The following is a 15,537-nucleotide window of genomic DNA, read 5'->3' as shown; positions in this document are numbered from 1 at the left end:
GTATTGTCTTCAGCATGAATATCTTATATATATATATATATATATATATATATATATATATATGTATGTACATATATATATATATATATTTTTTTTTTGGTCTGGTCCAGTAACTCTTAATGGTTTCATTTTCTTTAGTATCATTTTTCACATGCTTCAGTGGGTACTAAAATTTTAGGATCCAAATGTGGTAGTTCTGCACTGATGATAACAATAAAATACTATAGAAATACTGTCAAATTTGTACATTGTCACGTCTATTTATTATCTTTTTCCCAGTAAATCTTTACATTTAGTTGATTCTCATGACAAACTTTCTTTGGGTTTGCTTTCCCTTCCACTGTGTTTCACTGTGCTTTTAATTTTACGCTATTTGGATCCATAAGGATCTATAAATAAATTTATATTCTATTACTCCCTAGTTATGAGGTCTTTCAAGATCATTGTTGCTAACTAGTTTCTGGACTCTTTACAGGGAATCTGTGTCTTTCCATTTAGCTGTGCCTTCTTTATATCTTCTAGTTTAATTCACAGATATATTCAGATCCTCTAATAGTCTATCTTCATTAGTTATTAGACAAAACCTCCCATTTATACTGTCAACAGATAAACATATAAAAGCTGTGATTATTTTCACCCTTTGCCTTCTTTGTCCTTGTATCATCTTCAATAGAGAAAAATGCTGGCATAACATGCAGAAGCATTTAAACTTTTTATTTTTTTTCTAATGAGGGACCATGTCCAGTTACCAGCTTGTTGGATGAATCCCTTTAGCATCTAGTTCATACATAGACAGAAACACATTTTGCTTCCAAATCTTTATTAAAAACATCTTCATCTTTCTGGAACATACTAAGACTTGAATTTCTTTCTTCAATGTGTTTCCTTGTTTCATCTTTTTAAAACTCAGGGTCACTTTCAGTCCAAGAAGAGACATTTGACTGGGGCTTTTCTTAGGTGGGAAATGAGAATATAACTTTGGGAGCCTATAATATTCAACTTTTCTCTTTCTCAGCATTCAGATCAGTTACCTTGATTTTTCTTCATTTTAGAATGTGCCTTAGGGTTTTCCAAGCATTTTATAAGTAGCATTATCATTTCATTCTCATAATAATTCATTTCCATTTTTATAGATAAGGAAACTGAGGCAAATTGAGCTTAATAAGATTATATAAAATATAATATGAAATCAGAGCAATACTCACAAAAATATTTAACCATAAGCAATCCTAATGTTAATGAAATTCCTTTAACTAGTCAATATGTAGACCTTGTGTAATGGCACATGCAATATTGCACATATGCCATACCTCATCCCCTCTGCAAAGAAGAGGTAAATAAATTTTATTGCCCATTCTCTAGGGTTTTAATAGGTCATTGCAGTCACTCAGAATTCAGTACTTTTTAAAGTGTTTTTAATTGTTAAAAATATTTATATCTCATATATTTTGTACAATGAGACAATTGAGAAGAATTTAATAATTTTCAGTAAGCATTGATAGTACTATGTTCTAGTTAGTCAATAAATATTTATTAAGGCCTGCTAATTTATTAGCATGCCTTTATTAAGGACTGTGCTAAGCACTGGGAATACAAAGAAAGGTATATAGCAGTCCATGGTCTCTGGAAGCTTTAAATCTAAAAAGGGAGATAGCTTGCCAGCAGCTATACGCAATCAAGATATATAGAAAATCAGTAGAGAATAGGCCCCTGAATTAAAGAGATAGGTACAACTAAACTCTGAGGATACAAAGAAAGACAAAAACATGCTCCCAAACCCTAAGGAACCCACATTTTGATGGGGGGAGGGGAATCAACAAAATTTCCAAAATAAATTAACATACAAGATATGTGTAGTATAAATAGAAAGTAATCTGAGAGGGAAGGGGCACTTAGTCATGGGTGAGTTAGGAGTGTGGCAAGTAGGGAAAGACCTCTTGTAAAGGTAGGATTTAATAAATGAGACTTCAAGGAAGTCTGGGAAGTCAGGAGATGGAGATGAACAAGGGGAGCCTTCTAGACACAATTTGGGGAGGGGGTGGAGAAAGAAAGAAGAGGAGTAAAGTGTTAATTATGTGGACTAACAAAATGGTCAATGTTACTAGGTTTTAGAGAATGAAGAGGAAAATTAAGTATAAGAAGACTAGAAAGATAGGAGAAAACAAACTGTGCAGGGAGCCAATGAAGTTTATTGAGTAGGGTTCAGATCTGAGCAGTGGTTAGTAGTCTTTTTAGAAAAGTAATCATGACAAAAAAAGTAGAGGAAATATTTCAGTTTTATTTGGGAAGGAGAATGGACAGAAAAGGAATAGAAATAAGAATTGGAGCTATGATTGCATTAGTTTTGAGAACTTCCAGAAGATGAAACTATCAAAATAAATTGACATTTTTCTATACATTTTATAACCTTAGAGAGTTGATTTGAACACTAAGAGGTTATGTGATTTACTTAGGGTCTCTCAGCTAGTCCATGTCAGAGATGATAATTGAACTCCAAAATTCCAGACTCTGAGGTCAGCTCTCTAGAAACTATTGACCATTGGCTTTTAGATTCATTTGGGTTGAGACATAGAGGAGTAGGAAGAGTCAGGAATAACTTCCAGACTATAAAATGGGTAAGAACTTCAGAAAGTTCAAGATAGATGAGACTTGATAAACACCATTTGTATTTGATCAAAAGGGGTCTTTGAGAGTCAGGTTTTAGTACAGCAGAGAAAGTCTAAATCCAGGATTCTACTGCTGGTTAACAGGCATTGTTTTTGTCTTTTATTTTTCAGACATAAATGCTAAAGGAATTATACTGAAAGCTTTCGAAAGGTACCATTTAAAAACCTGCATTGACTTTAAACCATGGGAAGGTGAAGAAAACTATATTTTGCTGTATAAAGGACATGGGTAAGAGAAAAATCTGTCATTACAAGAATTTCCTAAAAACAGAGGTCCTCTAGCATGTTATAAATCAAAATAGTTAATACCAGATCTTGATCTTTGTATGGCTCTGATGTCTGAAAAGTAGCACATGGACAGCTATTATTTGAAAAATAAACAAAAAATACCATCTGAAAATTATTATGACCTTATCTTTAATACTTACAGCTCTAATACTCTAATTGTTAACAAGGAAAATAAGAGAAGAGTTTCCTCTTCTCTCTCTTTACTATACATCTTGGCTGCCATTTTATGTTCATAGCATGGTACTTGACATAGTGAAGATACAAAGATGAGAAAGATAGAAACCATCCTCTCATGAACCCTGACATCATTCCATTAACCAACATTCATTGGTCTTGTCATTCAATCAATTCCAAAACAATATAACTGTAATCTGTCCACAATTTAATTCTATAATTACTTGTTGAATAAATTAATTCTTTGCCTGCAAGAGTCATTGTGATATACTATCTACCGAACTGTCCTTAAGACCAGGAAGACCTGAGTTCAATTCTTGTATCTGGTTGTGTGACCCTGGGCAAGTCACTTAATTTCTAAATGTTCTTCTTCTTTTGCTTCATTTCTTCTAGATATTCATGTACTTAATGCATTTTTTCTTTAAGTCGCTACTTGCCATTTTTATGGTTCTACTCTCTCCTTAGATTGTAAACTTGGAAGTAGTTCTGGATAAATAATACTTTGATAGTAGTCTTTTTTTGTCTACTCTTTTCTCTACCCTCAGTTCCTAGAGATTTGTGCCAAGGTAATGTTCCATCTCTTCTCTCTTTTTGGTTGAGTCAGGCAATCCTACTAGTCTTAATTTGGGACTCATGGGTTCCTATAATGACCTCTCCCTCCAGGGAGTGTGACACTATCAAGAGGAAATTTTAAGTGCTTTATCTAGGAGGATCAGAGTCCTAGATCTTCACAGCCTTTTTTGCATTACAGGACAGAGTGCCAGGAACTTCAGAATCTGGCAACCTGACCTGACCCAGTATGAATACTATGGAACCCATATTTATCACAGTCATTTACTTCCAAGGTCAGCACTATAGGTTTCTAGTGACTCTTGGACTTTCCTCTTTCTTCCTTTAGATAGAACAGGGGTGGAGAACCTTTTTTCTACCAAGGATCATTTGGATATTTATAACCTCATTTACAGGCTATATTTTTAAAATCCATCCCTAAAAAGCTCCTAGATTTATTGAATTTCAAAACCTGCCTATGTTGCCTTGGCAATGCCACACCAAAACAACCTGAGGGTGAGAGTTCCCTGCTCCTGAGATAGAGCCTTATAGGGTATCATTATCTCTGACCCATCTCTGGTCATTTTGCTGATCTCAAATACATTTGAGTGCTAATTGTTAGTGCTTTATTCATTCCAAATTATAAGCTCCTTTCTGTATTTTCCAAAGTCATGTGGTCTTTGAATTTAGTCACACAATCAGTCATTTACCTCTTTGTGCTTTGTTTTTAGATTCTATTATGCTTCAGTAGGAAAAAGACATATTAGCAAACATACACTTTCTATAAGAATCAATTGTGACTGAATGGCAACAGTTCAACATGAGTTCCTCCAAGCCCTGGGAGTCTAGCATGAGCAATCTCATTCAGAACAGCTGTGTTTCACTAATTGAATTTCCTCTTTGTTCCTTCTTCTTCAATTTTCATTTATGCTGATGTTAACAATTCAATTTGTGGATTGATTACCAGACCTCTTCATTGCTTCTGTTTCTCTTTTTTTGCCCCATCTTCCTTTCACCCACTTCATCACTTGTCAATAACTTCACTAAAATATGTCCAGGAGCAGGAAGAGGAGGTGAAGCTGCAATCAATTAGTTATGCTATTTTGTTAGGCTTGGGGTGGGGAGTAATTGAAAAGTAATAATTAAAATCACGTTTAGATATATGGGTAGCAAATCTGGGACCACATTGTGTCAATCATCTTATCAACATGTGTCTTATTTTCAGGTGCAATTCTGCCATAGGAAAAAGGGGTGGAGTACAGAAAATTTCCATAGGACAAGACTGTGACAAAGTAGGAGTAGTTCAACATGAGCTCTTCCATGCTCTGGGATTTTGGCATGAGCAGGCCCGTCCAGATCGAAATGACTATGTTGTAATAATGAAGGACAGAATTGCATATGGTATGGTTTCCTTGCCTTATTTCCATTTTTTATAAGTCTTAAAATTGTATGGAGGGCAATGGGTGGAGAGTTTAGCTAGAAAACTTCCTTTACCCTGTCATTTTGGCTAGACAGTTCTTGATTAGGATGGTGGCATTGTCACTATGAAACATCTATACTAAGTGTTACCAGAGGGTTATCCAATGAGAGATAAATTTTTCCAACCACAACCACTCACGAAAAATATTCATTCAGATAGTTACTTAAATAAGGAACTAGAGGGAGAATAGAAACCAATGAAATTTCACTGAAGCATTGAACTAATGCTTTTTAGCTCATAGTTCACAAACTGTCATTTCATTGTAAAATTCTCCTTTCTGATATACTCTTCTCTCTTAATCCTTTCTGTGTTATATGTTCTGTCAGCATTTCCTCATACTCAACCATTCTCATTTAACTTTTCCAATATGATTTTCCAGGATATTCTCCTTTCTAATTTTCAATAGTTTCCTTACCACCTTTTACTATTGTATTCCAAGGACTTCACATCTATTACCAACTCTTATTGATTTCTCTCCCAGACCTTCGTTTCACTGATATGTGCTAGTTGGGAAAGAGAGGTCAGAGATGAAACTCCTATGGAGTTTGGGGTTAATGTATGGACCTTAGTATAACTACTTCTAGGGCTGGTTCACCTTCATTCGTAAGTGTCTTAGGGCTTAATGTAGTTTTTCTGTCAGTCAGTGAGTTGTGGTAGATAATGACCAAATGTAACTCTTTGGAAGGCAAAAATTTATGTTTAAGACTTGAAGTATGATGGAAGTCAACATCAACTCACAATATCACAATCCTAGGTTTTCCATTAAATGTTAATTTTTTGTGGGTAGATCACAGGGCAGATCAGCTACTAGTCTACAACTTCTGTTTTAGAAAGTTGCCAGGGGATATTGAAAATTCAAGTGATTTGTTCATTTTTACATAATTAGCTCAGTTAGAGGTAGGACTTGAACCCAAGTCTTTCTAATCTCTACTCCAGGGCTCTATTCATTTTGGAAACATGGGAGGAAATATATAGCTATGATAGATTTTTAAGACTTTAGAACTAGATAGGACATTAAAGCTATAAAGAAAAAATAGAAAGATCATTGGTTTGGAAGTTAAAAGACTCAGTTTTAATTCCAACTTTACCACTTATTGACGAAATGGTGCTTAATAGGTTGACCTAGACTGTTTCTGAGATCCTTTCCAACCCTCCAGTTCTGTGATCTCTGGAAGTTGTTTAATTTCTCTTTGCTTTCATCTTTATTTATTTATTTGCTTGCTTGCTTGTTTATTTATTTTCTAATTAAAAATATAGTCTTCAGCATTCATTTTTGTCAAATTTCCTCCCTCCTTCCCACCCTTTCCTCCTCCCTTCCTATGATAGCAAGTAATTTGAAATAGGTTATACATGCATAATCATATTATACAAATTTCTATATTAGCCATATTTTGAAAGAAGAATCTAAGAGAAAAAACAGAAAATTTTTAAAAAGTGAAAGTAGTTGCTTTGATCTATATTCAGATTCCATGATTCTTTCTCTGGATGCGAATGGAATTTTCCATCAGAAATCTTTTTAGAATTCCTTGATTACTGTATTTCTATTAACAGCTAATTCTACTGTAGTTGATACATCACACAATGTTGCTGTTACGATGTTGAATGTTCTTTGCTCACTTCACTCAGCATCAGATCATGTAACTCATTCCAGGTTATATTCCATTACATTCATGTGCCATAACTTGTTTAGCCATTCCCCAATTAATGGGCAGCCCCTCAATTTCCAGTTCTTTGCCATCATAAATTGAACTATTAAGAATATTTTCCCTTTTATATGATCTCTTTTGGATATAGACCTAGTAGTGATATTGCTGGATCAAAGAGTTTTGTAGACCTTCAGACATAGTTCCAAATTTTTCTCTAGTGTGCTTGGGTCAGTTTATAACTCCACCAACAGTGCATTAGTGACCCAGTTTTCTCACATTCCATTCAACATTTATTATTTCCCTTTTCTGTCATAATATTTTTCAGTTTTCTCAGTAGTTTTCCTCAAATATTAAGTTCTTATCCCAGAAGTTGGAGTGGCTTTATGAAATAATAGATTACTAGTTATTTACTACTGCATCTTGTTAACCTAACCTATCCCACTGATCCACTAATCCATTTTTTTAGCCAGTATCAAATCATTTATATAACTGTCACTTTTTAAATATAGTTTTAGAAGTGGTACCACTAGAATTTTTTCATTCATTCAATTGATATTCTTGATCTTTTGTTCTTATATATAAATTAGTAAGAATGGATGCTATATTTTGTCCAAAGCTTTTTCAGCATCTATTGAGATAATCATGCTTTCTGTTTGTTTTGTTACTGATATAATTAAATATGCTAATTGTTTTCCTAATATTGAACTAACCCTATATCTGATAGGTATAAATCCCTGTATGATCCTGGTGATAAATTGTTATAATATTTTTGCTAATACTTTATTTTAATTTTTCCATCAATATTCATTAGGGAAATTGATCTATAATTTTCTTTCTCAGTTTTGAATCTTCCTGATTTAGATATTTTTATCCATGAATATGACCATACTTATATCATAAAAAATTTCATAGGACTACATTATTTTTCCACATAGTTTATAAAGAATTAGAATTAATTATTCTTTAAATGTTTGGTAGAATTTTTTCTTAGGGAGTTCATTGATGGCTTAGTCAATTTCTTTTTCTGTAATGGGGTTTTAAGTATTTTATTTCTTCTTCTGTTAATCTGGGCAGTTTATATTTTTGTAAATAAGCATCCATTCACATAGATTGTCAACTTTATTTAGCATACAGTTATACAAAATAGCTCCTAATTATTTCCTTAATTTTCTCTTAACTGGTAATTAATTAAGTCTTTGCATTTTTTGATACTGGTAATTTGGTTTTCTATTTTCTTTTTTTAAAATCAAATTCACCAAAAGTTGGTCTATTTTGTTTTGTTCTTCTCCATAAAATCAACTCTTAGTTTTATTTATTAGTTCAATAATTTTCTTACTTTCAATTTATTAATCTCTCCTTTCATTTTTAGGATTTCTAATTTGGCATTTAATTGGATATTTTCAATTTGTTCTTTTTTTAAAAAAACTCTTTTAGTTGCATGGAAAATCCATTGATTTCTGATTTCTCTATTTTTTCATGCAAGCATTTAGAGTTATAGAAGTTCTCCTAAGATCTGCTTTTACTGAGTCCCATAAGTTTTGATATGTTGTCTCATTATTGTTATTCTCTTGAATGAAACTGATTGTTTCTGTGATTTGTTGTTTCACCCCACTCACCTTTTAGAATTAGGTTATTTAATTTCTAATTAATTTTAGTCTATCTTTCCATGGCTCTTTATTATATGTAATTTTTATTACATAATGATCTAAGAGGGAGACATTTAATATTTCTGTCTTTCTGTTTTTGATTGTGAGAATTCCCAATACATGGTCAATTTTTGTGTAGGAGCTATTACATCTGAGAAAAAAAAAGGTATATTACTTTCTATCCCCCTTCAGTTTTCTCTAGAGATCTATCCTATCTATTTTTTTTTCAATAAGGCAATTAAGTGATTTCTCCAAGGTCACACAGCTAGTAATTAACAAGTGTCTGAGGTTGGATTTGAACTCAGGTCCTCCTGATTCCAGTGCCAGAGTTCTATCCATTGCACCACCTAGCTGCCATCCCCATCTAATTTTTGTAACATATTATTCACTTCCTTAACATCCTATTTATTTTATGATGAGATTTATTTAATTTTGAAAAAGGGAGGATAAGCTCCCCTACTAGTATAACTTTGGTGTTTGTGTCTTCCTGTAATTCACTTAACTTCACCTCTAAGAATCTGGAGGTCATACCACTTGGTAAATAAATGTTTAGTTTTGATATTACTTCATTGTTTTAGATATCCTTTAGAAAGATGAAGTTTTCTTCTTTATATCTTTAAATTAGGTGCTTTTTTTGCTTTTTTCTTTGTCTGAGATCAGGCTTCTTATCCTTATTTTTTATTTTTTTTCAACTGCTTCTGAAGCATAATATATTCTGCTCCAGTCTTTTACCTTTATTCTGTGTGTATATCTCTGCTTCAAATGTACTTCTTGTATACCACATATTGTAGGATTTTGACTTTTATTCCCTCTGCTATCTGCTTCCATTTTATGGGAAAGTTCATCCCATTTATATTTTTAGGTATGATTACTCTGTATTTTCCTCCATCCTATTCCTACCCTTTTATACTTTTCTCTCTCCTTTCAAACTGTCTGGGAGTAAAAATACATTTAAAAAAAATTATAGCGACCCCTTTGAGCAAAAAAAGAAAGTTTATTTTGGCTTTTCTCAAGAAAAGGGCACACTCTAAGGTAGTGAAGATCAAGGAGCTGCCCTGAATTGACAGTCAGGCATGATTATATGGGCTAACTCAATCCCCTCCTCCTTCCTATTGTCCCTCTCTGTTGACTCATTGGTTAGTCTTCAGAGTTACATTCTACTTGTGAAAATCTACCCCAGCAACAAAGAAAAGAATGAAAGGTTTTCAGAAAATATTACCTCACCATCCAGATGGTGAGAATAACCTTCAGGATTATAGCTTTCTTACTGAAGTAACAGTCTACTTATCATCAAACAAGAGGAGTCTTATGAACTTCGTTGGAATGCAAGATTTTTCTCATGGGAACAGTCTACTGTTTTCCCAGTTAAGATAATTTTATCATCAAATAGGTGACTAACTAAAAATGTAAGTCTCTCTGGAAATAGTTCACTATTCCCCTCCCCCCCCCCCAACAGAATTGAGAGGATGCCTGGCTTGGAATGCAAGGTCTCTCTCCCTCTTTCTTCTAAGAATAGTCTAAGAGTAATAGTCTGTCTTTGTTTTAATGATTTTTAACCCTGACTAGGAATATTAACTCTTAAGAGGGAATATCCCACTCAAACCTATCCCTCCTAACATTGTTTTACTTTTTAACCACTATCTCCCTCAATCTGGCCTCCTTTCTGTCAATTTCCTTCATTTTCTTTCTCCTTTCCCATCCTCCTTCCTGTTTCCAAACCCTCTGGGAATGTACGTTATTCCTTCTTTGAGTCAAAGGCTAGGAGAGTAAGATCCAATCGATACCCTCTCTCCTTTCCCTCTACTATAAGAGGGTTTTTGTATCTTTTCATGTGATGTAATTTGCCCTATTCTGCCTCTCCTTTTTTTCTTCTCCCAATACAATCCTTTTTATGCCTTGAATTTTTTAACATCATCACATCAAAATCAACTTATACCCGCATTCTGTTTAATTTTCTCCTTCTAACTGTCCTAATAGAAATACAGTTCTCATAAACAACGTATTGTTGTATTCTGGTTTTAATTCATTTTGCTATATACCTTTTCATTTTATGAAAGAGTTCATTCCATTCACATTAACAATAATACCTTTAAAAGTAGAATTGGACAAATGGAAAAGGAGATACAAAAGCTCCTAGTGAGATCAGCAACTTAGATTTAACTTTTGACCTTAGAAAATTACCTGGAAGCACTGAAAGGCTCAATGACTTGCTCTTGGTCATAAAACTAGTATATGCTCACTGGGAGCACTTCACATGGATTAAATCAGATACATGAACATGGTAAATATGATTAAATACAAAGAACCTTATTAGAATACATTATACATAGTGCCTTTTATTTTCTGTTAGACAATCTAAGATTCATAAACATTGTTTCTTAAATTTAATATTATTCATATTTTATTTTATATCATTTACAATATTTTTAATTTTTATTTTAGGAAAAATTTTCAATTTTAGGTCTTCAAATGATAACGAATCAATCTTCCTTAATGTTCCCTATGACTACTTATCTGTGATGCATTATTCAAAAAATTCATTCCGAAGAGGAATAAAACCAACAATTATTACAAAAATTCCCGCCTTTATGAATTTGATTGGACAACGAATAGATTTCAGCAATTACGACATTCAAAAATTGAATCAACTCTACAACTGCAGTAAGTATTCTAGCCTTTAGGCAACTATGACTGTTTTTTCCTCCTTTGTATGTGTGTGGGTATATAGGAATTGGGGCTTGTTACACATCCTGTAATTAAGAAAAAAATTAGTCATAAAGTTAAATGGGGAAGGACATTTTGAATTAAATCTGCATTGTAACAAAACAAGATATCATGGAGGCAGTTTGGTACAGCAGGCTTGATGTCAGAAAACCAAGAACCAAGTCATGACTCTGCCATTTATTAGCTATGCCACTTTGGACAAGCCATTTGCCTCAGTTTCCTCTCTCATAAACTAGAGACAACATTTGCAACATCATCCTCACAGATTTATTGTGAGGAAGACGTATAAACACTAAATCATCATATTATTTTGAATTATTGTTGGACTCTGATTATTGGAAGGAGATTTTCTTGTCTTCCTCCCAGTAAGAAAATTCTTTCTACTTAAAGAGCTCACTGCTTACTTAAAAACTTAAAATTTTAGAGTGCTTCCTTATGGTTGTTGTCATTGTTGGTCAGTCATTTCATTTGTATCCAACTCTTGGTGATGGCAGCTGGGCCTTCACAAAGGTACTGGAATGGTTTGCCATTTCCTTCTCCAACTCATTTTGGAGAAAGGAAATAAGACAAGCAAGGATGCCCAGGATGACATGGCTAATAAGTGTCTGAGGCTGGATTTGAACTCAGGAAGAGGAATTTTCCTGACTTCAGCTTCAGTTCTCTCTATATACTATCTAGCTTCCTGCCTTGTATCATTCCTATGAGACCTGAGATCAGGAAATGTTTGGACTTTTTTTTTTTGCATTGTGTATGTGTGTGTGTGTGTGTGTGTGTACAATGTTCTTAATAGCAATCAATGCTAGTTGATTTTCTGACTGATTAACTTGTCTTATGTATTAGAAGCAGAACTTGACCATAAATACTTCTAATTCCAAATTGAACACTTTAACCATTATACCACACTGAATTTCTTTTTTTTTAAGTTTTTTTTTGCAAGGCAAATAGGGTTAAGTGGCTTGCCCAAGGCCACACAGCTAGGTGATTATTAAGTGTCTGAGACCGGATTTGAACCCAGGTACTCCTGACTCCAGGGCCGGTGCTTTATCCACTGTGCCACCTAGCCGCCCCCACACTGAATTTCTTAAACACTATGTGGCTATAATGCAAAGTGAATAGTATTCTTCTAAATGGATCTTCTTCCTAATCTGGAAACATAGCTTGTCCTATTTGGCATATGCATTTATACTTTGCCCGTGTAAATGTGTATTTGCTATCAAGATTTATCTGTCAGAGAAGTTTCTGAAAGACTGTTATATGACCAGGATTGGTATATTTGACATTTCAAAAACTTTTCCAGCAGTATCTGGATAACAATGAAACATACAAATTCCTAAGGAAGTAGAAGAAACTCAGCTCAGTAATTTAAGGCAGTATAAAGAATTAGGTATTGACTCAACATACCCCTTAATAACATCTCCAAGTTAGGGCAGCTGTAGTAAGCTGCTGGGCTCTTTTATAATTTGGCTATATGGGCTGGCATTAATCAGAGTTCCTCAGGGCACTCAGTACCCAATATGCTGGCCTCTTTCTCCACCCCCCCAATACCTTCCCTCTTCCTCAAATCAATTATTCAATGAAACATAACTTAAGAACTCCCTGATAAGAGAATCATTCAATGCTTTTTTGCCTTCTGTAGCTTCTTCCAGAACCTTTCTGGATTCATGTGATTTTACACAGGAAAATATCTGTGGCATGATTCAAAACTCAGAAGATAATGGTGACTGGCAGAGGGTTTCACATGTACCTGGTGGGCCCAACACTGATCAATCAAATCTGAGCAAGTGCAAAGGTAATTACCAGAATTGGCTCTTACATACCTTTCTTTGCTTTCTTCAGCAGGCTTCTTAGGTTTTGCCTTTAAGAACTTGGTTATGTTTTAGGATTATAGATTTGGAGCTGCAAGGGACATCACAGGGCATTTAATCCAACCTCATTTTACAGATGAGAAAATTTGCAGAGGAAATGTTCACAAAGTTTAAGTAACTTGCCAACAGGTAACAAGTGCCAGAGACCTGATGGGAACTTCTTGATAGTCTAGGAAGTTTATCTCCTTTACCAGGCTGGTGCTCCAATAGAAGAAACCAAATGCTGGCTAAAGACAAAATAGGGTCTTATGTATAAAATTTATTAGATTTTAGATAGATTTAATAAATAGATTTAAAATCTATTGGAGTTATTAGCTTTATTATCTAGTTTTAAATTCATACTAAGAGCATTTGGAGAATTTGACTTGTTGCTGTAGCAATTTAAAATACTCAAGGTTTTTTCCCTTACCTTCCTGCTGCTGCATCATCTCACTGAGTTTGGATAGTGGTAAGGTGGAAAGAACAATGATACTGTCATAGTAGGGCTCTGAGTTTGAATTCCATTTGTTATTTTGCTATCTATAATTCACTTAATCTACATTCCTCATTTGTAAAACCAAGAGCTTAGTGGCCTCAGAGGTCCCTACCAATGTCAGATCTTTGGTCTGTAGTTCAGATTCTGATTTTCCAAATTGAGGAGAGATTTTCAACAGTTGTGCTCCTGTGTGTACATACATGTGTATATGGGGGAGGTAATGAAGAAGATGGGTTGCTTAAGATTCTGCTTATTTCCCAGGCATTCTACTAGTGATGAATAATGGGAAAGGAGAGAATATAAACAGGACAGGGGAATTGAAGAAACCAAAGTCTCAAGTCCTCTTCCCATTCTGGACAAATCAGGGCTTGCAGTTAGTTACCTGCCTGTTTGTCCATTTAGGTTGAGCAATTCTGTTTTCATCAAACAATAGGCCCAGTTTGAAGTGAGTATCTGAGAAAGGATGAAATAGATTTTACAGATGAGTCAACTGTGGTACAGGGAAAGTAACTCATTTGCTCAAATTCACAAGGATCAGAGGTGGGATATGAATCTGTGCCTTCTGACTGCTCTTGTTTGGGTGGGTGGGGAAAATAGAAAGGTTAAAGAAGAGGATGAGCAGGCTAAATCAAGTCAATTATCTGAACTTTGGTCTTTTTTTCCTTTTTCTTGAGCTTGAAATTTGTTATTGCTTTCAATCAGAGAATTTATTAGGATTTTTCTACAAATATATTGTCTCTCCCATTTTTCCCTTTTTCTTGAGCTTGAAATTTGTTATTGCTTTCAATCAGAGAATTTATCAGGATTTTCCTACAAATATATTGTCTCTCCTATGAATTCCTAGAGGGTACAGATGTTATTCTGCATGTCTCAGTATTCAGTTTGAAATAGAGGTTCCTAAACAAAAACTATGAATGAAACCCATAAGTAGCTAGTTAAGGAGTAGATAACCCACTCTGACTAGCCCCATGATCTTTCTGAGGCAAATTTTACTCAGAAAGTTGAATGATTGGAATAAAAGTGATAGAATATTAGAGTAGTAGGAACTTTGAGAACATCTAGTCCAATTTTATAAATCTAAGAATTTTTATAAATGAGAAAACTAAGGATGAGAAGAGTGAAACAATTCATGAAATTTGAACTGTCTAAATGAGATTGTTCACTAGGGACACTGAGGCAGGGATTTCCTTGGGCATGGGGTAATACTTCATAAAGACCCCAAATCCTCCATCGATTACATTTCCCCATTGGCATCTGAAGGTAGAACTGAAGGGAGAAAGCATGGTGCAGGGGGAAAGCCTACTTGAAGTCAGAGGACCCATGCTCTACTTCTACCTGTATCTTTGAAAATTCACTTAACCCTATTGTGTCTCATTTTTCTCATATGTAAACTGAAGGGGCTGCACTAGACAGTATGTGAGGTACCTTGCAGTTCTAAGATCTCTTAAGTCCTTTTGGTGTCTTCCCTTCTTATTCATTTAAATAGTCAGGGAGACTAGTTCAAACATGGCCTTAGATGCTTACTAGCTTTGTGACCCCAACTAAAACATTTAATCTCTGTTTACCTTAATTTCTTCATTGTAAAATAGAGATAATAACATCTCCCTCCCAGGGCTACTGTGAGGACCTAATGAAATAGCTATAAAGTTTTTAGGTCTATGCATAGTACATAATAAGCATGATATGAATGTTAGTTATTATCTTCATGACTGGTTAGAATGGCATAAGAATTCTGAAAGATTGCCAATCAGGGCAGACTATCAAAAGTACTTATTTCTTCATCATCACTGTTTCTATAATCCTTAAAATTTAGGTGGATTTATATTTCTTGAGAGGATCTTCACATCTTTGACTTGAATTAATCCTAGTATATATAACTGTGAAAACTACTTGTTAACTGATATAATGAGCTACTCTTATTTATCTTCTTTCTTTCTCATATTCCTAATGGGTATGCCCCAAAGGGACTTTCTCCAAGGCACCTCTTTTCTTGATGTAGAAGAAATGAGGGTGAAGATTTGAAA

The 15,537-nt window shown here is 34.3% G+C and overlaps 1 protein-coding gene across 1 annotated transcript in view; it reads left to right on the top strand.

Annotated features, from left to right (window-relative positions):
• LOC141499236 (meprin A subunit beta-like) overlaps positions 1–15,537 on the top strand; it is a 64,806-nt gene that overhangs the window by 35,221 nt on the left and 14,048 nt on the right. The window contains 4 exon segments of the mRNA XM_074202067.1: positions 2,778–2,895; positions 4,903–5,078; positions 10,892–11,110; positions 12,810–12,962. Coding sequence (XP_074058168.1) covers positions 2,778–2,895; positions 4,903–5,078; positions 10,892–11,110; positions 12,810–12,962 — 666 coding nt within the window.

This window comes from Macrotis lagotis, chromosome X (assembly GCF_037893015.1).
Source record: "Macrotis lagotis isolate mMagLag1 chromosome X, bilby.v1.9.chrom.fasta, whole genome shotgun sequence".
NCBI lineage: Eukaryota > Metazoa > Chordata > Mammalia > Peramelemorphia > Peramelidae > Macrotis > Macrotis lagotis.
Note: the sequence above shows the minus strand (reverse complement) of the source record. Positions and strands in the feature narration are given on the sequence as shown.